The sequence below is a fragment of the Benincasa hispida genome, chromosome 7 (assembly GCF_027475165.1).
Source record: "Benincasa hispida cultivar pf3 chromosome 7, pf3_genome.v1.1, whole genome shotgun sequence".
Lineage (NCBI taxonomy): Eukaryota > Viridiplantae > Streptophyta > Magnoliopsida > Cucurbitales > Cucurbitaceae > Benincasa > Benincasa hispida.
Genome location: NC_143484.1, coordinates 46,241,507 through 46,267,492, shown reverse-complemented (window position 1 = coordinate 46,267,492; position 25,986 = coordinate 46,241,507). Strand labels below are relative to the sequence as shown.

Sequence of the window (25,986 nt, the reverse complement as noted above, 5' to 3'; positions counted from 1 at the left end):
ACGGGTGTGTTTGGTTTGACCTTTTAAGTATTTATTTTTGAGAAATAAGTTATCTAAAAAAAATTAAAATGTTTGACAATCACTCAAAATATATTTTGAAACACATTGAAATTGTATTTTAAACAATTTTTTTTTTTTTTTTATCAAAGGAGTTTAAATAAAGACATCTAGTCAATCCAAACATGCTCTACATTCTTTCCCATGCTTCTCATATTCATCGTTGCCTCTAAAATTCTATTGTTAACTAGAGATGCTTTTAATCTATTATGTTCTCAACATAGTTTAATTGATATATAGATAGATAATTTTGTAGTTTAAATCTTCTTATCTCTATTGTATATATATATATATATATATATATATATATATATATATATATATATATATATATATATATATAAACCTATCGTATCATCCTCTGAGTGCTTATTATCTTGAATTCCATCAACTAAATGTTATTCTATCATATAATAAATTATACAACAATAAATTATTGAGAATTTTGCATTGACTAGACAATTGAAAAAAAATGGTAAAAAAAAAAAAGCAAATCTCAATTTCTTTATTTACGAATCATGTTTGGAATAAAACTCAAACGACTATACACTTTATATAGTTTGGTATAAAGTGTATACCTCTACCTAAAAAAAAACTATAAATATAGTTCAATATTGGACAGGGAGATTTAATCCTTCAAATTGAGAAAGGAGTTTGACATATTTATCAATATTAATTTTTTTACGTTTTTACATTGAATTGACAAATCTAAACAAATATAAAAAACATGGGAAAAAAAAAAAAGCAACCAAATTTCACTAAAAAGCATAAAATATTTATTTACTATTTTCTGGATTTTTATAAATTTTTTCCCCAATAATATCAACATTTTGTTGAGATTTTCATCCCCATTATATTAAAATCTAAATATCTAATATTTTCATTATTATCGGTTTAACTCACATTTTTTTGGGAGTAGATGAGGATTGCCATGTTTATATATACACAAGGGTTGTTTAACCAGAATGACTAGAAATCAAAGAAGTATTGGAATGCATGAGATATCGAGGGTAGAACAAAAATAAGATCGTGAAATATAAAATCGGTGGAAAAGATGGATGAATTAAAAACCGTGAAACAGCATGAGTTTGATATTATAAATTGGAACCAAAATGCTGAATCCAAACACGAATTTTGAATTACATTTTATTCCAAATTCATTTCATTTGGCAATTACCAACGTGCCCATCAAATCTCTATAAGAGGTGTGTTCCTGACATAAATATAAAAATATTTATTATGAGAAAAAGGACAGCCAAATTTGTAATGTTGCAAGTAAATTCAATACTATACTGTTCTAGACTTTTGGACCAAGTCTCTCAGGTAGGGCCATGAAAACAAAGAAAATGGCGCATGCAGTGACGCTCTGCCATGGCAGCCATGCGAGCCAATATTGTATTTCACATGGAAACGTCTACCATAACACTAGCCAAAGCCAAACCAAACACATCATCTCTGTCTTTCTCTCTCCAATCGGCCACGAGAATTACCAGCTCTGCGATGATTTATGATGTGCCAGTTTGCAGCCATTAATGGTGGAGTGGTTAGCGAGATCTTGAAAGAAAGCCAATCGGAGGAAACTCGTGGTTAGGATTGAAACACCGGGTAAAGCTTGTTTCTATTGTGTTTAGGGAGGAGAAGAATTTCGATTTCTTTCTGTTTTGTTGTTAGACACTGAGAGCAGAAATGGCGGACGAAAGTCGGGAGAGATTATTGAAGGAAGAGCATTATTACCACGAGAATTGTCCTGGATGCAAGATGGAACAGGAAAATCAACTGCACCGTGGCTTTCCTTTCCGCCAACTTCTTATGATTTCGCTTATTGTTCTAGTTACTGGTTTGATTTCTCTCCATTTTTCTCTTGTTCGTTTCGTTTTTGTGCCAAAAGCATCCAAGAATGGATTATGGTGTAGAAATTTAGATTATCGATTTCAAATTTTCAAACATGGTTTTGGAGGTTCTCTCCAGTCTCCACTCCAGTCTGCCCTTTGTTCTCAGGCTTCGATATGTCTGCTATAGTCTTTTAACTGAGAAGCAGACATGGAGCCGCAATGTGGAATTAGTGGAGAGTATAGTATTATTAGTTGCAATCATTGACAATAAGGCTTTTGCAAATCAAGATACATAATCAATAATTTCTCATATTACTATGCCCTGAATCATCTTCGTGCCTGGAAAAGATAAACTGAAGCAGAACTTCTATACTCTTATTGAAGAAAACAGCACCGCAAGAGACAGTTTGACATATAATTTTGTTTTGAGCTGCAAAATTTTGTCGTCAATCTTTTATTTCTTGAGTGGTTTAAGCTTCTTACTTTTTACTTCTCCTCTTTGTTGTTTCCAGGATTGCCGATATCAGCATTTTTCCCATTCCTGTACTTCATGGTAAGTTTGCGACACATTCTTTCATGGAGTAGGATCTGATGGAGGAGACTGAATCATTTTCGTTTAAGATATTTGGGAACTGACCATAAATAAATTAACACAACAGTCATTAGTTGAAGGAGTTTTCTAGTAAATCTGTTAATTAGTGATGTAATATTTCAAGCATCCTCTGCCTTTATTTCAATGTAATTGAATATCATAAGCAAACCTCATGATTACTAACATGCTTTCTGAGAGCACAATCCGTGTTGTTCATCACCAACCAGTTTTTGTACCATCTAGACTATATATCTTTTTATTCCTTTTCTGGTGACTGAAATCTTATGCAGGTTCGGGATTTTAATATTGCAGAAAATGTAGAAGATATTGGATTCTATGCTGGTTTTATCGGTAAGATTGCTATAAACATTTGACATTTTCATTCTATTTCTCTGTCATTTATAGGGTACTTGATTTATCCATGTTCTCCTAACAAATCCCTCATACAACTTGTAGGAGCTTCTTTCATGATTGGCAGAGCATTAACATCTGTTTTCTGGGGAATAGTGGCTGATCGCTATGGTCGAAAACCTGTTATTCTTTTTGGAACTTTTATAGTGTTAGTTACCGAACATTTATATTATTGAAGTGATGCATCTAGTTATAGAGCTTCATTTATCTCTTAAATGCTCAAATCTACTTCCACTTCAATTTTTTTCTCTGTTGGTAACTGGTTTCAGGTTTATATTCAACACCCTATTTGGCCTCAGTTTAAATTACTGGATGGCTATTATCACCAGGTTTCTTCTTGGAAGTTTGAATGGCATACTTGGACCAATAAAGGTAATCAGTGGAATCCAGGGCCAACAAAGACATAATTTTGCTTCTTGAAAGTTTGGTTCTTCAGTCTCTTTTGTCTGCTCTCTAGTTTTAATATTTTTATGATTATGAACTTTATTTTCCAGGCATATGCGAGTGAAAGTGTTAATGAAGAGTATCAAGCCATCGCTATGTCGTCTGTGAGTTTTGTTTTTAAAAGAACTCTCTCCATTACTCTCTCCGCTGTTTTTTGGTCCTGATATTGCATGAATTGCTGAAGATATTGCATTTAGCTTACTATTGGCACCAATGACTTTGGTTTAATTTCAGATTAGTACAACATGGGGAATCGCATTGATAATTGGCCCGGCTATAGGAGGGTTTCTTGCTCAGGTACTTTTGGTCACATCCCCTCATCTTATGGAAATGACGATGAACATTTGAACTTTCAATTGTGCAAGACTACTTTCTAATTTCTTTCATTATGTTGTTCCAAACTGATAATCATCAGCCAGCAGAGAAATTTCCTGGCATTTTCTCCAGTGAGGGTTTGTTTGGGAGGTAAGTTGGCTGAGCGCTTACTTTCACAGTTCTGCCATAAGTGTTCACTGTCCAGTAACGTGTTCTTAGCATGGTTCTGTGGTGCAGATTTCCATACTTCCTGCCCTGTCTGTGTATATCACTCCTTGCATTAGTTACAGGAATAATCTCTCTTTGGCTTCCGGTATGCCCTTTATGTGGATAGTCGTGTCTTCTGATTTATCATTTTATATATTTTTTTTTGTTTGCTATCGTGATTTCTGCTTAAAGTAGGATGATACTTATTTTACTTATTAATTATTAGTCTTTTATTTGTGTATTTTGAAGTCCGTTTCAAATATGTTTTAACTTGGGTTTTGGTTTCGTAAAAGTTAAATCATTCTGCATTTCTAGGGAAAGTTAAAATTTCTCTTGAAATTGGGTTAATAGTTATCATTATCTATTCAATTGCACGTTTACCTTCAAAAGGAAATAGCAGAAATGCAATTAGTCGACGCTTGTGTCCCAAAATTTTGGAGAAAAGATAACTCCTAAATGGAGGATTTAAATACTGGTGACCGTCCTGATATTATATATATATATTCTCAAACATCTCAGGAGTGAGAACTTTGGTGATCTTGTATCTCCTTAACCACTCTCTTCCCAAGTTGATATAGTATTACCTTTTAAGCAATATCTTATTTGATGCCCAGTTTTTTTTCTCCTCTCTCTCCCTGCCCCCTATTGACATTGTTAGAGATTTGATATTGGCTATAGTTTTTAAGGATGTTGTGGCAATTGTCTTCAGAGACGTGGTTCATCCTATCCTTTGAATTGTTCCTCAGAATGTCTCTTGAATTGCTAATCCTTTTCAGATAAGTACAACGTTTTAATTGCTTGACTTCATCTTAGTGAAGTTATCTTTCTCGAGTACATTGCCCCTTAGACATTGGTGGAATTGTACCGAACTTGGTCACCAAATATTGTGTCCTCTCTGCATTTTACTCGTTATCTTTGAAATTTCTGTAACATTCCGTGTAACGTATTACGTTGTGTGTAAGATAACCCTTCTTTCAGACATTTCTAGTTATTATTACTCATCTTATTGTTCATCTTGTAGGAATCACTGCACACACACGATAAAGATGCTCCATCACCTTGTATATCATATGAAGCCTTGGAAGATCAACCTGGTGATTGTAATGGAAATGGAGCAACCTTAACAAACAAAAGAAAAGAACTGTCTTCTAAGCCAAGTCTCTTCAGGAATTGGGAGTTAATGTCAGCAATCATTGTTTATTGCATATTTTCGCTTCATGATATGGCTTATGTGGAGGTATATCTATCCTAAGTCAAGCCTGTCGTGTCCACTTATAATTTATTTTTTAGTTTCACATTTGAAAATACATTTATATTGAAATGAAAACATGTTTTAATTTTCTTGAACCTAATTGGAAATGTTTTAAAAATATTATGCTTGTTTACTAATATTTTTTTTATTAGTTAACCTACATTTTAAAAACATTTTCAAAATCATTGCTAAATTTAAAAGTGAAAGAAAATGTAGTTTCCAAACTTTGGTTTTTTGTTGTTGAAATTTGATCACAATGTCAATTTTTTGAAATGATAACGAACCTAACAAAGAGTTGAGTAGCAATGAGTTCAATTATTAAACAAGAATGAAAACATTATAAAAGTTGACCTTTGTAGTTGTTACTTGCACTCTTTTTAACTAGAGTAGATTAAAGCTTTTACGATTCACAAAATGAACCATTTGGTGAAGACCAACTTCTCTTCTGTAGATATTTTCACTCTGGACTGTCAGTTCTCGTTCGCTTGGTGGTTTGAGCTTTACATCTGGGGATGTTGGAGAAGTTCTCGCCATTACAGGTTGATCCTCCGCTATCCCCACCTTGGCAGAATCCACCCTCTTGCATGCATTTTTGCATTGGTTTACAATATTTCCTGTTCAAAGTCTCATATTAGTAAACGCATTCTTGAATTTATATAGAGTTAAATTTCTGCTGTTAATGCTGGCATTTCAGATTAACAAAGAATCTTACACCCAAGTAACTTAAAGTAATGACAACCATATATTACTCTATCAGAATTGTTTTTAAGTGGTGAAAAGCATGGGAGTTTATTTTAACTGCAATTTGTTTCAGCTAATTGTGTTGCAAACTTTTGTTTACTTGCTTGTTGCTATTAGGTTTCAGCCTTCTTGTGTTTCAATCTGCTTTATACCCCTATGTGGAGAGGATATTTGGACCCATAATGGTATCTCGTATTTGTGGAGTAAGTTTCCATATTACTTTTGTAGTCTATTATATATACTTTGAACTTCGAATCAGAGTGGAACTCATCTCAAGCCTTAAATTCATGTTGAAAAACATTTTATGTTGCAGATACTGTCGATCCCAATGCTGGCAGCTTATCCCTTTTTATCCCTGTTATCAGGAGCTGTCCTTCACACTGTTGTAACTCTTGCATCAATCTTGAAGAATCTTCTCTCTGTAAGTATTGCACTAGAACTTGAATCTCTCGTTTCCAGTAATCTGCAGTTTACAAGATGATGATTCCATTGTTTCGTTTTGTGAATTAATGTGAAATCTTTGAGCGGAAGTTTGAAAAATTCATATTAAGTTTGTTTGAGTAGAAGCAATAATCTTTATAATTACAAATAATTTTTTAACCGTGTATTGCATGTGGTTCAACCATCGTTCCGTAAATATACATATAATATTACATCATGATAGGGAGGGGAGCTTCAGAAAAACAATCTTTTAGAACTATGTTGAAGTTGATTCATTAGGTAAATAGTAGACGCCTGTTAGGAGCTTATGTCAGAGGTAATAAGAGAACTGATGGCAGTGAGCCTAGTCACTAATGGGCCGTTTTAGTAAGTTATCTTTTAGCTTCCCCTAGGGTCAGATCTTCTTTTGTTCTATGTGTCATTTTCGTGTTGGATATAGCACTGTAACTTGGGAGAGGTTCCGAGTCCAATATTTACTCTTTTTGATTGATTATATAATATCACAAGTGGGACTTAGTGTCCTTACAACACCTTACTATTTTCATGTAGTTTTAGTGTATTATGTACTTTTTACTTTGACTATATAAGCTTAATCCAGTTATTGTTATTATTATTTTAAGAAAATGTATATATAAGCTTAATCCAGTCATTGTATCATATTGCATGTACTAATTGCATTTCAAAGGAAAGAGGTTAGAAGTTAGAAATACAAGTAGATAATTTTAAGACAACTTAATTTTAGAACATAGTAGGTATGCGTATAACTGTGTATAATATATTAGAACTGGACAAAAGGATTAAAAAAATAATGTGACAATGATATGAATGGAAAATAATTATTCAATGAATGTCCTTAAATGATTGAAAAAATTTGTATAAATACTCAAAAATTCATTTATGCAAACAATAGGAATAGGAAAGGATATTCCTAAAATATCTAGAGGTCATTATAACTTATAAGCATTTTTTTTTTTTTTTTGGAAGAAATGTATAACTCACGAGTCACATGGTTTCAAAAGGGAGAAAAATAAATAAATAAATAAAATAAAGAGGTTTAGTCAATCAATTTGCATTCTTAACATGTAATCTGAATTCATAACCAAAGTTTAGCTTCATTATTTTCCGTGATCTAATCTTGCTTAATCTATCGAAATTTTCATATGTTCTCAGGTCTCCATTATAACTGGTTTGTTCATCATACAAAACAGAGCCGTGGTATTATATCTTTGCCTTCCCCTGGCTTCCTCCTGTCTTTCATTCTGTCCCAACATAAATAAGAGCTTGGATTGATGTATGCAACCATCTGTCTACAGGATCAAAACCAGAGAGGGGCTGCTAATGGCATCGCTATGACGGGAATGTCTCTTTTCAAGGCAATTGGTCCAGCTTCCGGTGGTGCATTGTAAGTACACTCCATATTACGTGGATCTTAACTCTACACACGTACACATACAAACTTTGATAATCAGTCTTATTTTAACCGGTCTTAAAACATGTCAAATGCTGGATGCTTTGCATAACCGCTACTAAGTGGTATTTTTTCTTAAAATCTTCAGTAGAACTACAGCTGATAATGTCGATATGGGGAAAAAAAGTTGATATTATAAATTTCATGAAAATGCCAATGATCTCTTTGGTTCTATGTAAACATGGAAGAAAATATGGTTGCTGATGCCTTGATGGAAATTTAAATTATTTGTGCATGTTTAGTGCAAATGGAAATAATATGTTGCTTATATTCCTATAAATTAAACTGCAAATAATTTTATTGCGTCAATTATGATAGCTTTTGAGATAATAGCCTTCTTCTATGCAGACTCTCTTGGTCACAGAAGCGTCTAAATGCTGCTTTTCTCCCAGGTGCTTTTCTTTTTGCACATTCTTTCACCTGCATCCTAGTTAATTGTATTTAGGCAGAATTTATGATCATCTCGCATCTTCCTCTCCACTTTTAGCTGGTCAGAACTCAAAAAATATTTCAGATAAATTATGACTTCTTATTAGTGAATAATTTAAATTCAAAATTTTATTTTATTAATCTGAAAGAAGCAATATATATAATATATCGATGGTCCAAGGTTCAAACTGGTTCGAACTTCTTCTCTCACCTCCACATGTTTGAACTCTTATACACACACATATATATATAAAATATAAAAAACAATAGAGGTTCATGTTTCCTTCAAGTAAGAGATGTAGCCCATGTGGAGGATTTATTGGTTCAAATTTTAGAGTATGCTTGGTTTAACTTTTGGCCCACTAAATTGTTGTGGTTTTTGGTTAATGGTTGCATGACCAAAAATACTTTTAAAAGTACCAAAGTGAGCATAGCTCAACTAAGATAAAGTGTATCCTCAACTAAAAAATAGGAGGTTCGAATCGTCGAACTCAAAAATACTTATAAATGACCCAAAAATTAAAGAACCAATAGTGTCTTTGTGCTATATTCTCTCTTCCACGTGCTTCATTGTTTTCACACAATTATTAGCAGATTGATTCAGGATTTGACATATTTTACTTTTACAAAAGATGAAAAAAAATAAGTAGCTAATTGGTAATTTCTTCCAGGTCCCCACATGATTTTCTTCATCCTAAATGTGATAGAAGCAATTGGAGTGGTTTTGACATTCAAACCGTTTCTTGTTCCACGTCAAAACTAGACCAAAGTTGAACCACATTACTGCTCAAACAAATAGCTGCATCAAAATCTCGACCTTTTCGTCGATTCTTCATCAGCAATTCACAAAAGATCCTACAATCTCTTCAGGCCCGTGGCCCCTTCCTAGTCGAACCAAGCATAATTATCAACATATATATTGTTATTGACTGGCACCTAATCAAGGTACAGTTCTTGAGTTACTACAATGTATAAATTGTATTTTAATTCATATGTAACCTCAAAAGCCCATTGTATTCACTTTCTACCATAGTTTTAGATGTTCCAGAAGGCTTCACCATTCAAATTTTGATAATTCATGAATCACATGGATGAGTTTTTAAACTATTAGCATGACCAAGTAGCTTCACTGACTTTTGTTTTCTTCACATAATCTTTGAGTGGCTGTCAATTTCCTTGTAGTGAGAGTAAGCTAAATTGACCTTGCTCCAAACTCTTCCATGTTAAAGCTTAATTTAGAAGAACATGGTGTGAGAGGCGTCTTCTAGTCCAATCATTTTGGCATCTGAATTTGGCTTTAACCATGCAAGCATTTAAATAGAGAAATACATTCGATTACGAAAACTAAACTAATAGATAGTGTTTGATACCGACCAAAGATTTTACCCACCCAATAGTGAAATCCTGCAAATAAAGCAAAAATGGCTCCTATAGAAAGTACATAACGGAATCTTAAACAATTTCGCTTAATATAGCATAGCTTATAATCTTATTCCGCTTAAAATAAGAAAGGGGCATCTTTCGCTTGACTTTTGTGTTTCGAGTGTCCACCACGGTCAGGGCTTTCACAGGTAAGCATTACGATTGTGCTTCTTTAGAGGGAAGCAAGCGCGCTAAGCTAAGAACAAAACAATACCCGTCCTCATCGACTTTTGGAAAAAAAAGGCAGATTTCAGCTACCTTCAGAAAACAAGGTCTCTTTTAACCCTCGAAAGAGCGATTTTCAGGAATAGCAAGATAAAGACTCTCTTTTTCATATGTTGTGAAAACTGGACTCTGGTCTTCAGCCTCCAATATCTTTCTTTCTTTAGCTAAGGACAAGCCCTAGCATTAGTACGAGTTCGTTGACCGCGTAAAGGCAATCCATCTTGATGACGAATTCCACGATAACAAAAAATCGAAATTAATTGTTCGATGTCTTCTCGTTCTCCCCTCTTCAATTCCCAATGAACAATATGATCTTGACTTATCATTTGTTCAATTTGGTTAATCTGTACTTAGTTAACTCTTTGTCTTTATGTCCCCACTGATACCTAATCGATAATGAACCTGAATGACTTTTTTAGGTCCAATTCCATCAATTTTTGTTGAAGCAATTTTGACTTGTTTATCCTGGTCTTGACTCTTCTGTGTGGTATTCATTCTCGTTCGACTCTTGGAATCACATCCAGCCATGGTTGGAACAGCTTGCAAAAAAATCCAACCACTTCACCTACTTCATTGCCCCTAACCGTTTCTCATACATCTATTGAAACAGAATGGTTTCATGTTCCTTCATCGATTGGTTATTCCCCATACTATGTTCCGAGTTTACCCAACTATGACTTAACGAGGGTCGAGACAGCCTTGTCTTCGGGTGTGCTTCATCTCATATGCAAGGGGTAGGGGCCAGCCAAAGAAGGTCAGTCGGACTCGGTTAGGATCCTTGATCTGGTTCAACTAGGTTCTTCCATACGATAATGTATGTGTATCGATATCCTCTTCAGGACCGGTTGTTTTTTTACTTTGGTTTATACATTTGGAGAAACCTGTTAATCATCTAGAGAGATAAGTGGAGTAAATGCCTAAAGACTGTTTGTTACCAATAGCAATAGTCAGTTTTAAAGAAAAAAGTTCCTTAACACAGCTCACTTATATCATTCTGCCTTAGGTCAAGGCTCCATTTCTCTGGAAATGGAATTCACTTATTATCGGTTAATGTATTTTACATAGTTTGAGAGGAAAGGGAAGACGGGTTGGTTCGAGGATCCGTTGGTCAGAGAAATGAGTGAAACAAGGAACTGAAAAGATACCAATGAAGCTGACCATTAATGACTAGTTCGAAGACCAGGAGCGGTTTGATCAAATAAGGGGTCAGACGACTCTTAGAAAATGAAAGAAAAGCAAATTCTTATAGTTCGGAGCCCAGCTCCTAGTTAATGCATCTAAATAATCAAGTGAAATGTAATTTTCATGGAAAAAAGAATTACATTACAATTCAAAAATGAAATAAATATAGGGATGGAAAAGATAGAAAATCAATATAACAAAGTTGAGTAGAGAAACTTATTAGATACCATTGCTTTTGTAGTATCTAATAAGTTCTACCTACTATTGAATTTGAACCAATGACTCCCGCCGTATGAAAGTGATACTCTAACCACTAAGTTAAGTAGGTCATTTATCATCACAAAGAAAAACAAATGGGCCCTATCACATCGATAGATTATAAATCAAATATTATTGATAAACAATACCAATCAAGCAAATCAACAAAATAGATCATAGAATATTCATCTTGACGAGAAATTGAAAAAAAAAAGTTGAATATGAAATAATGGGGAAAAGGTAATCAAATCGATAAATGCACAATTTGAATTTGGCTTGACCAAATAAATAGCAAATTTAGAGGTTTCATTTGAAAATAAAGCAAAATATTTTCAAAATTGTGAAAATGGAAAAATCGAATTAAATAAAAATAATAATAATAAATTATCAAAACTACCCTCACTTTAAAAAAAATATATCCACCATTCAAAATTTGAAATGAACGAAGTGTTAAAATAGAGAAAGCTAGCATTCCGTACTCAGCTGACCAAGCAAAACTCCAGTTAAACTAATAGCTCTCATTGTGGGATATCTAAAAAAGTTTTCTATGTGGCCTTCCTTCTCTTCTAGTTAATCCTATAAATCAGTAATCGGATCGGCAACTAGTAACATTCTCGCTTTTACGCGAGAAAGGGGGACCACCCTCTAAGCCTAAGTATTCCTCAATGACCGATAGCGTGTAAGTCTTGATTCCTCTTGGAAGCACTATCCGTATTGAATTTTAACCGGAAGGAAATTCCCAAGCAATCAACTATAGAAAAGATCATGAAAGAGGCGATTAGAATGGTACTCGAATCCATTTACGATCCCGAGTTTCCAGACACATCGCACTTCCACTCGGGTCAAGGCCGCCACTCGGCCCTAAGACGGATCAAAGAAGAGTGAGGAACCTCTCGCTGGTTTTTGGAATTTGACATCAGGGGGGCATAGCTTCTATTGCTGGCTTGTCTGCCCCTGTCTCACTTAGAATTTAGGACTTTTCCCCGGTTTAAAATTGCAAGAATGTGCGGGGTTGATGCTTGCATATGCATTGAATAGCTATGTGTCGCAGTTTCATATGAAAGATCTTGGTCCTCTAACCGGGATTGAAGTTTCGAAAGTTGACGGCTATGCATCTAATAAGGGAAAGGTAGATTGTGGCTAACATTATTCCGAACCGGTGCCCTTTGTCAAACTTAAACTATCCATCGATGTTGGATTCCTTCAAAGCCCCTTTTTATTGATTCTAATCTAATAATCTATTCTCCTGCGATTCAAGTTCTAGCCCTTATTATTTCCCGATGCTAAGCTAAACTTCAAAATATTGGAATAGACCTTCAATCCTCGGTCATCCCTTGGGCTTAGTTCACATGTTCTTGCTTAGTTTGTATTTCGGGTATGTGGCAATCAAGAAAAATGTATTCGCCATAATTACGATATCCTTTGCTGATGCTGATAGTACTACTAGCTCTTGACTTAAAGGGCAGTAAGTGGCTCACCAATTTCGGGTGTACGCGTCCCGTAGTCTAACTGGTATTCATGTCTTCTATAGCAGATAACAAAGAGGGAAAGAAAGCATGAGCGAAGAAAGCCTATTCTATTATAGCATATGCTCCAAGGGGGAGGGGACACTGACGCTAATGTTCCGCCTACTAATTGTTGGATTTTATGTCCTAAAACTCGTAGTTTGTAAATTAATAAACATGTTCTGTTTTGTTTTTCGATAAAGTTGTTATTGAAATTGTAATCTTGAATCCAATAAACTAAGGTCCTGAGGCTATTTAATGTAGTTTGAACTTTATGTAGTGACATAAAGATGGATCAAGTTCAAATATATAGCCAAAATGGTCTATAGTATATGAATAAGGTTGGGCCCCTTATTCTGGAGACACTATGGATGCGGCCCACTTTGTAGTTAGTACAAACGATGTGACCTGAATCGTTCATATAGAGATATGTGAGTGGGGGCACCCTATGTAAAGAGTTTACATAAGACTGAACCATGAAATAGTCACTTTTTACGTTCTAAATGTCGTTTTATGTATAAAACTGACTATTTCGTTAATTGATGACCTAGGTAACTTAATCTTAATCCTGAGCTAACTATGAACTCCTGTTCACTCGGAATTATCCTTAGATCTGTATAGGTGAGGGCAGCTCAATATCGCTGGTCCAATAAGCCTCTTATTTCAGGGGTAAGATCGGGTGGATAGTTGGGAACATAGGGTGCAAGACGGAATTCACTCCTACCCATTATAGGGATAATAGATAGGTTGTTCCCTTTATTATTGAATCCAGGTCTTGAACAAGGGGCCCCATCCTCTCCTTAGCCCGAGAGGGATTCGGTTTATAGGTTGGACCTTAAATCAATTATTCATTAAAGGATCAGTGGAACTTAAGGAACAAGATGTAGTCTTGGGGGTAAAACGGTTTTTATGACCCAGCTGAGATTACGAACAACCTGTGAAGGATTAACTTACTAATCATGGTTATATCAAATGGACACAAATATATCTATAGTGAGGGGAGTGCAACTACAGGACTTTAGTAGAATGACCCGTTAGTTAACGAATGTTGATTAGCTCCGTCTAAAGAGTTTAACTAGCTAATCTCGGATCGTTGGAGCCTATGATCTATAGGTCCATTAGATTCCCCTACTAGCTCATATGGAATAAACTTAGAACAGTATGATAGAATAATTCGAATTGTTCGAATTATGTAGAGAGAGAAACCGACAAGTATATGTGATATAGTGGTCGGGTTTTTCAGCTTAGAGATACAGCTTTAATATTTAAATATGATTTAAATATCAAGAATATGAAAATGTTCATATTCGGAAGCTCGAAAATGATGGAAATGGTCAAAGATGTAAAAAGTCAAAAAGTTGACTTTTGACTTTGAAAATCAAACTTTGACCGACTTTATATTCAAATTTGATTTGAATTTCGAGAAAATGAATTCGGATTCATGCTTGAGAGGTCGAAATTAGTCAACATAGGAAAAATCATAAAAAGTCAAAATGTTGACTTTTTATAAAAGTTTGACTTTGACCAAATGACTATTTTGCCCTTTGACTATAGTTAGTGGGAAAATCCAAACTTTTGTTGGATAATTCCACTAACAAAATAGTGGGCTAGGTGTTCGCTTATAGTGGAGACATTAAGTCCACTAAGATAGTGAAATATAGGTGTTGGGTTTTTTATGCATTTAGTTCATGCAATTGTTGCATGGATTTTTCTATAAACTGGGATTTCATCTTGAATGAAAAGGATTTTTTTTGTAATTTTGGAAATTTGTTTTCATATTTGGGCTTGAAAAATCACAACTTTGAAAAAAAAAAGAGAAAAACTCAAACCTACCCAAATTCCATCTTATTTTCCATCTCTTTTCTCTTTCTCGGTTTTCTTCATCCACCGAGTCCCACAACTCGGTTCTGAGTCCAGAAGATAGTAGGTCAACTTTAGTGGGTGGTTCGAAAGAATTCGGGTCGAGATTCAACGAGGAAAAGCGATTTTCGGGAGCTTCAAAGGTAGTAACTACACTTTTAATTCACTGTTTTCCCCTTCATGATGCATGTTTATTTCCTTTAATTTAAGAGCAATTAGAGTGTAATTAGATCCTAATTCCGCTACGTATGTCTTATGTTCCATCACTAGTCACCAGTCCTCAGCATTAAGGTGAGGAAAGAGTCATTCCTTCGCACCCCCACCTGGGGGGTGCTTCACTCTCTCCCTTGATTCTCAAAGAACTTTTTGTCATTCCTTCGCACCCCCCACCCCGGGGGGTGCTTCACTCTCTACCTTGATTCTCAAAGAACTTTCTGATCGAATATCGTAAATGGTTGATGAACCTCGGTTGTAGCAAGCGATTAGGGGAACCGTTCCTTCTGTTCTGTAAGGGAATACAACCATTACGGGGAGTTTTTTAATAGGAATATGAATATAACTCTTCCCAACTCAATTCAAGCGAAGCATAGTGAGTAAGGAGGGGAAGAATAACTATAGAAAGGCTAAGTGAAGTACTTCTCGGGACTTCTTTTTTCTTCTTGCTTATCACCGACTTTCTGAGCGGTGCCGTACTCACTTAGGGCAGGGACATCTGACCCATTTTAGGACCAGCTCTTTTTCTTCTCTGCCTCTTCTTATACTAATGATGTTCCCAGGGATGAATCCCTTTTTGTTATTCCTTTTTTTTTCAAAGAACTTAATTATAAGCAAGAGGAAAGCGGTATTCTAACATTTTATATGAACTTTCACTCTTAAGAAGCATAGCCGAATATGAAAATCGAATCTCTTGGAAGAAAAGAAAGTCGGGACAATTCGTCGTTGGGAATAATGAAAAAGAAATCCTTCACATATCTAGTATTTTACCGTTATGCCCTCCCATCCCCGCATGAGTGAAAAGAAGCTCGACTGAATATAGAACCCCTCTTGTAACTCCATCCCTGGACAGTCAATTACATTGACCCTCCCTGTAAGCCTATATCCTATGAATGAAGTCAGAGAGATTCTGCCTTCCAGACCTCCGCTAGTGGGAGTCTGTTCTGGAATCCTTCCCTGGATGGAGCAAAATCCATGACTAGAATCGCTTGATTGTCTACCTGCACAATCAGAGATTGGGAATAGACATGGATAGTTCGTAGACCTCTCAATGCTCTATTAGGTGATTGACCGATTCAATCTCGCACCCAAATCTGATGAAGGAACTGTGGAATCAGCGGTTTCTTTCATTCGCAGAAAAACAACACACTAAAGAATTAAAATAACCGGATCATAGCACAGGCATCATCCTAAGAAGTGGGTAAGGTTGAGAAAGAAGCAGCCCCATACAATTCTTGTGAGGCTGGAGAAGCGTCTACGGGTAAAGCACCATATCCATATAACTGCTTGCCACCTATGCTCCACCATCCATTCAAACTTTAGGAACCTAGGTAATAATATCCTGATCAAAGAGCTGACGAAGGGGATGAGCCAAACGGGGAGTCTACTGGACAGGGTTCAACTAGTGGAGACTCTTGGAACAGCTGGAGTAAGAAGTCCCCAAGTAAGCGTATTATGGGGGGGACTGTCAAGCACATCCGACAAGGAATGGGTACGATACCGAAGCTAAGTATAAGTAGATGAAAACAGCTTGACCAAGAGTTGCGTCAGCTGATTATTTATCCCCAGAGAATCCGACAAGAAAGAAGATCAAAGAAAGTACATATGAGCAAGATCAATCTTTCATTTCTAAGAGAATGCCATCAGTAGAAAAAGCAAAGGAGGATTGATGGCATGAACCAGTATGCTCCATCCGTTAATCTGCTCAGGAGGCGGACAGATGATTTTTGTGATTGGACAGACGTACTTTTTAGTAATTCGAGATTTGAAAGGATTTCACTCTGCCTTATGCAAAAGATCACCTAGTTAAGGTTTTACACATGTTTTCAATAAAAAATAACCTATATCATTAACACCATTAATGTTTATTAGTCTATTTCTAGTGTATTATATTTTATGCTAATTCATCTATGATTAATTAGACAAGTTAGAATTCACTTGAACTCTTTAAAATCTTTAATTTTATTTTTTTAAAAAAATTCTAAAAAATACTGATAGTATTTATGGAATCTCTAATTGTATTTCATTTCAAAGATATTCTTGAACTTTCAAAAATTATATTAATATCCATAACCTTTCAGAAATAAGTTTGATAAAAGAGAACTATTTATCAACCGCTCATCACCACTCCCTTCCATTTCTTCTCTTATATGCTTCAATCAATTTTCTTACACTCCCTTATTTTTCTTCTCTTCAATACCCACTTACACCTTTCATTCTTCGATTTCTAAAACTTGACTATAATAGAATAGGAAGAAGAAAATAGAAAATAGGTTGACTAATGAACCTTAAGACGGAGTGTTTAAACAAGATCATAGGCTAGTAGTTGAGCAAGAATTAATACTAAGAATGTCCAATTACCTTGCGACATGCTAACAATTTTCGTTTTGGTAAGGATATTTTTATCGAATAAACTTTTAGAGTATTTAAAAGAAAAAAATTAGGGATTTTTCCTATAATTTTGTCCATTCCATTATAACATAAAACTGAATATTAGAATAAATCTTTTGTCAATAAATTAAACTAATTAGATAAAAATAAGGGTTGTTTTCAAATAAAGAAAAATAAACTAACTTATTTACAAATAAAGTAAAATGTCACTATAAATAGATCGCAAGTGTTATTTTGTCATTCTTGAAAATATTTCCAATTTTATAATTTAAAACAATTATCTTAAAAAGAAAAATAGAAAATTCTTTTCCACTTAACTACTATTCAAATTAATGTCTTCTACACAACATCATACTTCTTTTAGGTTTAAATACTACTTTAGTCTCAATACTTTTAGTTTTGGTTACTTTTTGGTCTCTATACTTTAAAAATATTTATTTTGATCTTTGTATTCTAAACTTTAATTCATTTTTTATCCTTATACTTTAAAAAGGTGATCATTTTCATTTTTAAAGTATTAGAATGGTCCATTGATAAAAGTTTAGAGACCAAGATAAATCAAAATTAAAAGTACAAGGATCAAAATGAATATTCTAAAAGTAGAGGACCAAAATGAATCTTTTGAAAGTAGAGAGACCAGCTAAAGTATATTTAAACCTTCTTTTTATTTCATTTTAAAAATTGAAGAAAAAAGAGAAAAAAGATCCAACAATGAAATCTCCCCGTTAAAATAGATATTATTTTTTTTATATATATTTTCAAGCAAACCATCTGGCTTGAGATGCTACAATGATACAGAGAAGGAAACAGTTTATATCAAAGGGGAAATATATATTACAACCCCTTTTCATAACACTACCACCAACACCAACCACTCTCCCATTTTGAGAGCAAAGCCTGATCTGATCAAATCAACCATTTCTCTTTTCTTGCTTCATCATCTCTATGAAATCTCCAAAAACTGAAACAAAAACTTTTTGGTTTAGATCAGTCACAAAACAGTCAAAAATCAACCTACCACAAACTTGCAAATTCCATGTTGCAGAAAGTTTCAAACATTCCTTTGCAAATCATACATTCTGTTGATTAGGTTTGACAATACTACATGTGACACACATGTGAAATAAGAACAAGTTGGGAGTCATTTCGAAATTCCTAGCATCATTTTCGTTAGGTACAAATCACTTCTAAACATGTCTTTAATCCTTCAAAATCAATTTGGATGGTACAAAAATCACATATAAAGGAGGGATTTTAAACATGACAAAAATGATTCTAATCATTTTAAAATCACTCACAAACAAGCCCTAAATCTAGTGTACCAATAGTTGAAGTTTTAGCCTAGGAAGCACAGACACTTTGTTTTCGGCAAAGTATCCATGCTAGACATGGATACGTCCGAGCACATGTCCGATATGCTAGAAAATGTGTTTGAATTAAATATATATATCTGTTTCTAATTTTGGACATGGCTGGACATAGCTATAAAAAAAATTACTCTAAAAATTAGAGGGGAAAATTGAGTTTTTTTTTTTGTTTTTTTTGGGTAGACTAAACTTCATATATTGATCAATCCTGAAGCTTTAGGATGACATCTTCCCCTAGTCACACCGAAATAAATCTATCTATACCTTTTAATATTTCCAATATCGGACTAAACTTTGTATGTTTTGATGTATTCATTCCTGGTTTAAATATGGCTAAGGTCCATGAATTTCTATTCATTTTCAATTCTAGCCAAAACTATAAGAATTTTTATTATAGCCCCACCCTTTGAACTTATTTCTCTTTGTCCTTTTAACTTAGGTAACATCAAGTTTTGTCCTGAATTGTCATTCACCTCCACAATGTCTAAAATGATGATAATATAATGAGAATCTAACAACTAGGATGTCAAAAGAGAATGTGAATAAAAGTTCAAGAATCGAAAGTTCAAAAACTAAACTAGGAAACAGAATCAAAAGAGAACAGGACCAAAATCATTCGTAAGTTAATCTAAAATTTTTGTTACCAGAGTCAGAATCATGAGGTCCCGGGGATGCTTCTGGATGGTATTGAAGAGACATAATCTTTAGCTTTGGGAAAGCAAGGCCAGCACAGCTTCCATCATTGAGATTGATGTGGGTTACTTCGACACCCTCGGGAAGGGATGCAGGGTCGATGGCGTAGTTGTGATTCTGCCACAAAAAAAACACATAATCAAATGCAATGAGTCTCAATAAAAACCATTAGAACATGAATGATAGATATGAAGTTGATAAATTTTGATATAGGCACACCTGAGCACTAATTTCTACACGGTCGTTCCGGAAGTTGCGAACGGGATGATTGCCTCCATGATGACCAAATTTCATTTTGAAGGTCTTACCACCCAAGGCCTGACCAAGCAATTGATGGCCCATACAAATTCCGAAAACAGGAACCTTTCCAAGCAGTTGCTTGACTGTTTCAACAGCATAAGGAACGGCTGATGGATCACCAGGACCGTTGCTGAAAAGAACCCCATCTGGCTTCAACTTTAAGGTCTCTGATGCCGCCCATGTGGAAGGGACAACAGTAATTTTGCATCCATAAGATGCCAAGCGCCTAAGTATGTTACTCTTGATTCCAAAATCATATGCCACAACCTTTTTTCAACACAAAGTATCAATGTAAAGGTGCATTGCCAAAATACAAAATACTAAAAAGGTTGTAGGCTCGTAGCAATACAAATAAAATATAATCTTAAGGTTCTTCACTCACATGAAAGGTCTTGGAACTGTACCCACCAGATTTGAATTCCCATTCCGAATCTGTTCTATCCACCCATTCATAAGGTGATTTGCATGAAACACCGCTAATTAAGTCAACACCTGCCAAATGGAAGCAAGAATATTACTCATCGCTTCCAGCATATTATGAATGTTACATATTGCAATTTTTGGGCTAAATCCTTACCAACAATGTCCCATGACCGAGACATTTCCAATAGCTCATCATCAGATTTTGACTTTTCAGTGCTTAAAACACCAATAAGACTTCCATCTTCCCTTAACCGACGAGTAATAGCACGAGTGTCAACATCATCTGCTCCATAATGAAACAAACTCACATGTTTATAGCTTAGAGAAAAAGCAGCAGTGATGAATTTAAACGATTCTGCATATTATCGTTAGACAAACTCTAATATAAAATTACTTACAAATTCCCATGATGTTTCTCTCTATTAAATAATCACCAAGCGTCTGTTTACACCTCCAATTTGAAGTGCTAGAAGAACATTAAGTGGAACAACGGAGGCCATAAGTCATGAATAAATTAATTGCTTATTTATACAAGTTGGTTAAACAGAGAAAAAAGAAGGAAATGTACCTTATGCTTAGGCTTCTGATCACCAGGCCTGCGAGAAAGCATTGCCTGGCTTCTTCATCATCTAATTGAAAAGAATACTCAGACAATATTATTAAACAGTTCTCAAGACAAGACAACACAAGGATTTTGAAGGCGTGACCAACCGAAATTGACACCAGTATTGCCAATATGGGGATTTGTCATCAGCACAAACTGCCCAGCATAGCTGGGATCTGTTAGAATTTCTTGATACCTGCAGATTTAACATGTCCAGAAGCATCAATAAACTTCCTCAATCGTCAACTAATAACTGAAGAAAGAAAAATGTTTCAACATCATAACTAAGCTCATAAGAAACAAAAGAATAAACAAAGAGAAAACCAGAAGACATGCAGAGACTTATATCATTTTTAATCATTAAGACGTGATTACAATCCTAACATTTATGCTTTTAACTCATTTTGTTCATTTCACCAGCTACACAAAACCAACCAAAACCGACCAACCATCATGTGCTCGGTCAGTAGGCAACACTGGAACCAACCATAACTGACGCAAACTGACATGTCAGTGGCCAACCCTAGTACATTCTATCTATGAATCCACCTCAATATTCAATTTCGATTGTAACAGAGCAATTAAACTGATATTGGCCCAGCTGATATGAATGGACATTAGTTACCATTATTCCAAATTTGGGATCATAAATAACCATCACGTGTTGGCCTAGTGGTCAACAAGAGCCATTAGTTTAATAAAGGACTTGAAGGGAATGGATTCAATCCATGATGATCTAGAATTTAATATCTAAAGAGTTTTCATGGCACTCAAATGTTGTAGGATCACGTGAGTTGTACTATGAGATTAGTCAGATACGCAAGTTTTGCCCAGATACTCATCACTAAAAAAAAATAAAAAATAAAATAATAAAGTACCTAAAGGGATCATGATTCAGGATGAAGCTTAAAATAAATAAACACAACTATAACCACTAAAGCGGCATGAGATTTACAGTCGAACTCTCTAGTGAAAGCTCCACAATCATACATACCCAGTCAAAGAAGTATTGAAAACCACTTCACCAACTTGGGTTCCGGAAGCGCCAAAAGACTTAGCCCTCCAGATTGAACCATCTTCAAGCACCAGCCGAGCATCCGACACTTTCCATGGCCTCTCTCCCAAATCTTATGACAATGAAACAAAATCATAATGATTCAAACAGTAACTTTTGAAAACTAAAATTAAACATACAAAAGAAGAAGAGAAACTCCTCCCAGTACCAATCGTGGCAGCGCCATGGGTGGAAGAAAGAGGAACAGAGCATCTGATAGAGAAATCCCTAGATTTCACATATCCTTTAGCGTTTTTGAAATGAAAACAATTGAACGAAGCTCCGGAAACCAAGTCCATAACCCTGATAGCCATTGATCAAATGGGTGCCTTCAGTGATCAGCGGAAAGAGGAGTTTGGAAGGTGGTCGCTTCTGAGAGGAAAAAAACAACGGAGAATACAAAGAAACTTTGAAGAAGAACAAATTGAAATTGAAAAAACAATCAATCGCTACAAAACACACACATCCACATCACACCGCACTGAGAATTTGAAAGTTGGCTTATCAAAATAACAAAAAATCCCAATGGAGAGAGAAAGAATTACGTCTGCCGTCAACTTCTTCTGTCGCTTGGTTCTCTGGTTGTGGGTACGTGGGGCTATGGCGTCGAGAGTTACAGTTGAGTTCAGGGTTTAGGGTTCTTTTACAAAAGAGACAACTATTCCAATTTTGGAGGGTATTATCGTTATTTTAGCAAAACCATTTGAATTAGGTTAATTACTAGTTTAACCTCCAAAAGTTTGAGACTTGTGTCTATTTTATTCTTTAAATTTTTTTAAATGTATAATAATAATAATAACAATAAAAGACAAGGTTTCAATCTTATATGGAGAATAAGTGAGACTTTCCCATTTTAATTTAATTTCAAGTGGATAATTATAAGAAAACAAGAGTTCGCAACAGGGTGGAATCGGGATGTATTCTCCGTCTTTGCCCCATACTCCGTGTTGAGGAGTCAGGGTTGAGGTCGGAGAATCCCTGTTCAAGGATCGGGTTCCTACGGGAAAAAATTCTCCACCCATTAGTTTTTTTAAAAAATATATATTTAAAATTAATCATCTTTTTGTATTTCTATTAAAATGATACACTTTTTAAGTAACAAGTTAGTATTATTATTGGTTTATTTATTTAACTTAATAATAAAAAAAATATTTTAACATTTCTTTATTTTAAAATTCAATAAAAAATTAAAGTTAATTATATTATAAGATAAAATTAAGAAAATAAAAAACAATAGCCTTAAAACTACTAACATATAATTAACTTTTGTTTTTTTTATTGAATATTAAAATAAAGAAATATTAAAATATCTTTTTATTATTAAATTAAATAACAGAATATATACAAAACAATATTATGAAATAAAATTTTAAAAAAATAAAACAATATTATGAAATAAAATTTTAAAAATAAAGAAATAAAAACAGTAGTTTTATTTGGGTTAGGGACGGGATGGGAATATGCTCCTCATCCTCGGTCGGGGATCCGTTTTGGGCCCCCAGTTTGACCCCGTCTCCGGTCAAACTGGGGATTTCTCACGAGGACTTGATCCATGGGGATTTTTGCTAATATAAATATCCAAACTCTTAAAGCATAAGATTATTTGAAAAGCTAATTCAAATTATAAAATTATACATTCTTTTACATTTATAAAATTTGAATGGTATAATATTAACCATTGGAGAATTTGTGGTTTTTAAATTGATGTTTAACTTAAATTAATGTAAAGAATTCAAGATCATATTAACAATATTATAGTTTGAGAATTTGATTAGTAACCATTATAGTTTAGGAGTAGTTAAGGCATTATGCAAAATTTAAGTGGTTTATTCCAATAATTTTACAGTAAGGAGGTTGATGAACCAAATTATAAATTCAAGAGTATGATAATAATAATTTATTTAGTTCATGCATATTTTTTTTTGTATTCTTCTAACAAAAAAATGACATAATACAATTTGAAATTTGGTCTATAGATTTAGAGTTGATATTTATTTAGTCACCAAATTTAAAAATAAATATTTTAATCTACTAGTTTTAAAAAATATTTTAATGGTCTCTTTCCTCATTTTAATTAATAATTGGCCTAATAAAATTTCGACGTTGATGATTAACATGTTAATTAAACTTTGATTACGTGACACTTAGAATGTATTTAGAATGCATTTTTAAGTGTTTAGTTTAAAAAATAAACCATTTTAAAAAAAATCGAAGTATTTGACAATCATTTAAAATAGTTTTTGAAGTACATTTTCAACAATTTCGATAAAAAAAATACATTTAAATAAAAATAATTTTTTTTAAAAAAAAATTTTTTTCTTAAATCAATCTAAATAGATCCTTATATGATGGATTATGACACGTCATCTAATGTCCATTGGGAGTCCTTTGCAAAGAGAGAATTTAAAGTGTGGAGGGCATTCTCGTCATTTTACAGAACTTTTTCTTATTTAAAGTTGTCCTTTATTATTATTATTATTATTATTATTATTATTTAATTTTAATATGTCTTTTTCTTACATATACAAAGTAGAATGCAAATCCAATGCTTTTATTTTTATGGTAACTAGTTCTTGGATATAAAGTAATGCTTCTTCACGGTTTCCAAAGGCCGCGACCCTCACTAAGAGTCTTTTCAATATAATCTAAATACACTGTATCAAAAAAATCATTTAAAAATAATCTTAATCGATTTTTTACATTTGATAAAATATATTTAAATTAAATCAATTAAAAATCACCTTTTTTCATGTATACTTTAAGAGTAGTATTTTATTAGCTTTTTAATTATTCTAAAACTAGCTATAATTTTTAATTGATATTTAGTTTTCAAATTTATATTTTAAAACGAAGTATTTATTTTATATATTTATCTATTTATTTAAGAGAAAAATTCTCATAAATAGAAAAATTTTAAAAATATTTACACTTTATAGTAAAAAGAAGTGTAAATATCTTTAAATATTTTTTTATATTTAAAAAGACTATGTAGTCAAATCTATTTTTTATTTTTCTATTTCTTACGAGTTAATTGTATCAATTTTTTCAAAAAGTATATCATGTTGATTTTTTTAAAATAAAACTATTTCCCTTACTATTTAAAAATTAATCTATAATAAACAAAATTTATCATACTTTACAATTATTTAAAATTTAATTTACAAAAAAAATTAAAAAAATGTTGATGATAAATCTATTTTAGTTATTATATCTAAAATAAAATATTTTGTATTTATCTACGAAACATTTTAACTTATTTTTTTCAAATTTAAGCTCAAATTTATCAAAAACTATTTAGCACAATTGTTGGCAATTATTTTAAGTATTACGATAATCTCAAACAAAGCCTACACCTATCTATATTATTAAGATTATGAGATTTCATTTCACATCTAAATTAAAAAATAAATAAATAAAAACTTTACCATCTATTTCCAGGCATTCACGTTTAAAGAAGGAATAAAAAGATCCCCTATTTGTATGCATTCACATTAGAAGAAAGGAAAAAATAAATAAATAAACACATTTTACCTCTAATAATCCCCCATTCACTTTAGATAAAAGATTTTTTTTTTTTTCAAAATCACATTTTATTTCTAAATTTCTTTTTCATTCTAGATAAACGATTTTTTTTTTAAAATCACATTTTATTCTCTAATCTCTAATTTACTTTAAATAAATAGAAAAAAATTATACGATCTAAATGAGACTGTGATTTGATTTCTTCTTTAGTCTCTTTTTATTAATGATCATAGGGATATATGAAGTAATTTTACATTTAAATCATTAAAAAAAATTCTCCCCTACTTTATACATTCACATTTAAAAAAAATGAATTTTATTTTAATACTTTTATTTTTTATTTATGGTTATATGATGAGATAATTTTATTTTCATTATAAAGATTAAATGGAATATTTATCCTTTTATTTATGGTTATATGGATACGTAAGATATTTTCATTTTAATTATAAAGATAAAATGTGGCTATTTTTTGATTTTTAATTCTTAATCTCAAATTAATTAATTTTATTTATTTAATTAATTAATATTTTGATAATAACAAACTTGATTTTGTTTATTAAGAATTTCATTATTTTGAATAGTCTATAGTCAAACTTAGAATAACAATTCTTCTTAAATTCGGGATTTAAAGGAGGAAGATATAGCAAAAAGAAGCTTATAGTAAAAATACCAATGACGTGGCCGTCAAATCATTAGAATGGACCAATTAGAAAAAACCACTTAGAGAAATGGAGAAGTGACACATAGTAGGTTTTTTTTTTTTAATTTTTGAACG

The 25,986-nt window shown here is 33.2% G+C and overlaps 2 protein-coding genes across 13 annotated transcripts; one reads left to right on the top strand and one right to left on the bottom strand.

Annotated features, from left to right (window-relative positions):
• Window positions 1-1,378: 1,378 nt before the first annotated feature.
• LOC120081435 (protein ZINC INDUCED FACILITATOR-LIKE 1-like) lies at window positions 1,379-9,296 on the top strand. Of its 7 annotated transcripts, none has more exons than XM_090315777.1 (18): window positions 1,379-1,643; window positions 1,729-1,894; window positions 2,402-2,442; window positions 2,794-2,832; window positions 2,938-3,040; window positions 3,162-3,264; window positions 3,387-3,440; window positions 3,571-3,633; window positions 3,752-3,801; window positions 3,889-3,964; window positions 4,880-5,095; window positions 5,562-5,649; window positions 5,969-6,054; window positions 6,165-6,272; window positions 7,463-7,507; window positions 7,606-7,694; window positions 8,109-8,152; window positions 8,861-9,296. In XM_090315777.1, the coding sequence occupies exons 1-18, from the start codon at window positions 1,565-1,567 to the stop codon at window positions 8,950-8,952; spliced, it is 1,542 nt and encodes a 513-aa protein (XP_090171903.1). In that variant the 5' UTR covers window positions 1,379-1,564; the 3' UTR covers window positions 8,953-9,296. The 7 variants fall into 7 exon arrangements, with proteins under 7 accessions (XP_090171903.1, XP_090171904.1, XP_090171905.1 ...); XM_090315778.1 differs by having other exon boundaries at window positions 2,772-2,832; XM_039036292.2 differs by having other exon boundaries at window positions 1,601-1,894; window positions 2,772-2,832.
• Window positions 9,297-17,964: 8,668 nt separating this feature from the next.
• On the bottom strand, window positions 17,965-22,364 carry CARA (carbamoyl phosphate synthetase A). Of its 6 annotated transcripts, none has more exons than XM_039037476.2 (11): window positions 22,232-22,364; window positions 21,856-22,058; window positions 21,627-21,759; window positions 20,740-20,828; window positions 20,597-20,657; window positions 20,427-20,494; window positions 20,183-20,311; window positions 19,988-20,097; window positions 19,525-19,872; window positions 19,257-19,422; window positions 17,965-18,218 (listed from the first exon to the last, which is right to left on the bottom strand). In XM_039037476.2, exons 2-11 carry the CDS (start codon window positions 21,998-22,000, stop codon window positions 18,157-18,159), a joined length of 1,311 nt encoding a protein of 436 aa, XP_038893404.2. In that variant the 5' UTR covers window positions 22,001-22,058; window positions 22,232-22,364; the 3' UTR covers window positions 17,965-18,156. The 6 variants fall into 6 exon arrangements, with proteins under 6 accessions (XP_038893404.2, XP_038893406.2, XP_038893405.2 ...); XM_039037478.2 differs by having other exon boundaries at window positions 17,965-18,206; XM_039037477.2 differs by having other exon boundaries at window positions 21,856-22,055; window positions 22,232-22,345.
• Window positions 22,365-25,986: the final 3,622 nt, after the last annotated feature.

What these genes read in the sequence shown, in the direction of transcription:
- LOC120081435 (XM_090315777.1), top strand. Translation starts at nt 1,565, where the DNA reads ATGATGTGCCAGTTTGCAGCCATTAATGGTGGAGTGGTTAGCGAGATC. An exon ending in ATTCTATGCTGGTTTTATCG is followed by an intron (nt 2,833 to 2,937) that starts GTAAGATTGCTA and finishes TACAACTTGTAG; the next exon opens with GAGCTTCTTTCATGATTGGC. An exon ending in CCAGCTTCCGGTGGTGCATT is followed by an intron (nt 7,695 to 8,108) that starts GTAAGTACACTC and finishes TCTTCTATGCAG; the next exon opens with ACTCTCTTGGTCACAGAAGC.
- CARA (XM_039037476.2), bottom strand. Translation starts at nt 22,000, where the DNA reads ATGGCTATCAGGGTTATGGACTTGGTTTCCGGAGCTTCGTTCAATTGT. An exon ending in TTCAATACTTCTTTGACTGG is followed by an intron (nt 20,829 to 21,626) that starts GTATGTATGATT and finishes TTAAATCTGCAG; the next exon opens with GTATCAAGAAATTCTAACAG. An exon ending in CAATACTGGTGTCAATTTCG is followed by an intron (nt 20,658 to 20,739) that starts GTTGGTCACGCC and finishes CTTTTCAATTAG; the next exon opens with ATGATGAAGAAGCCAGGCAA.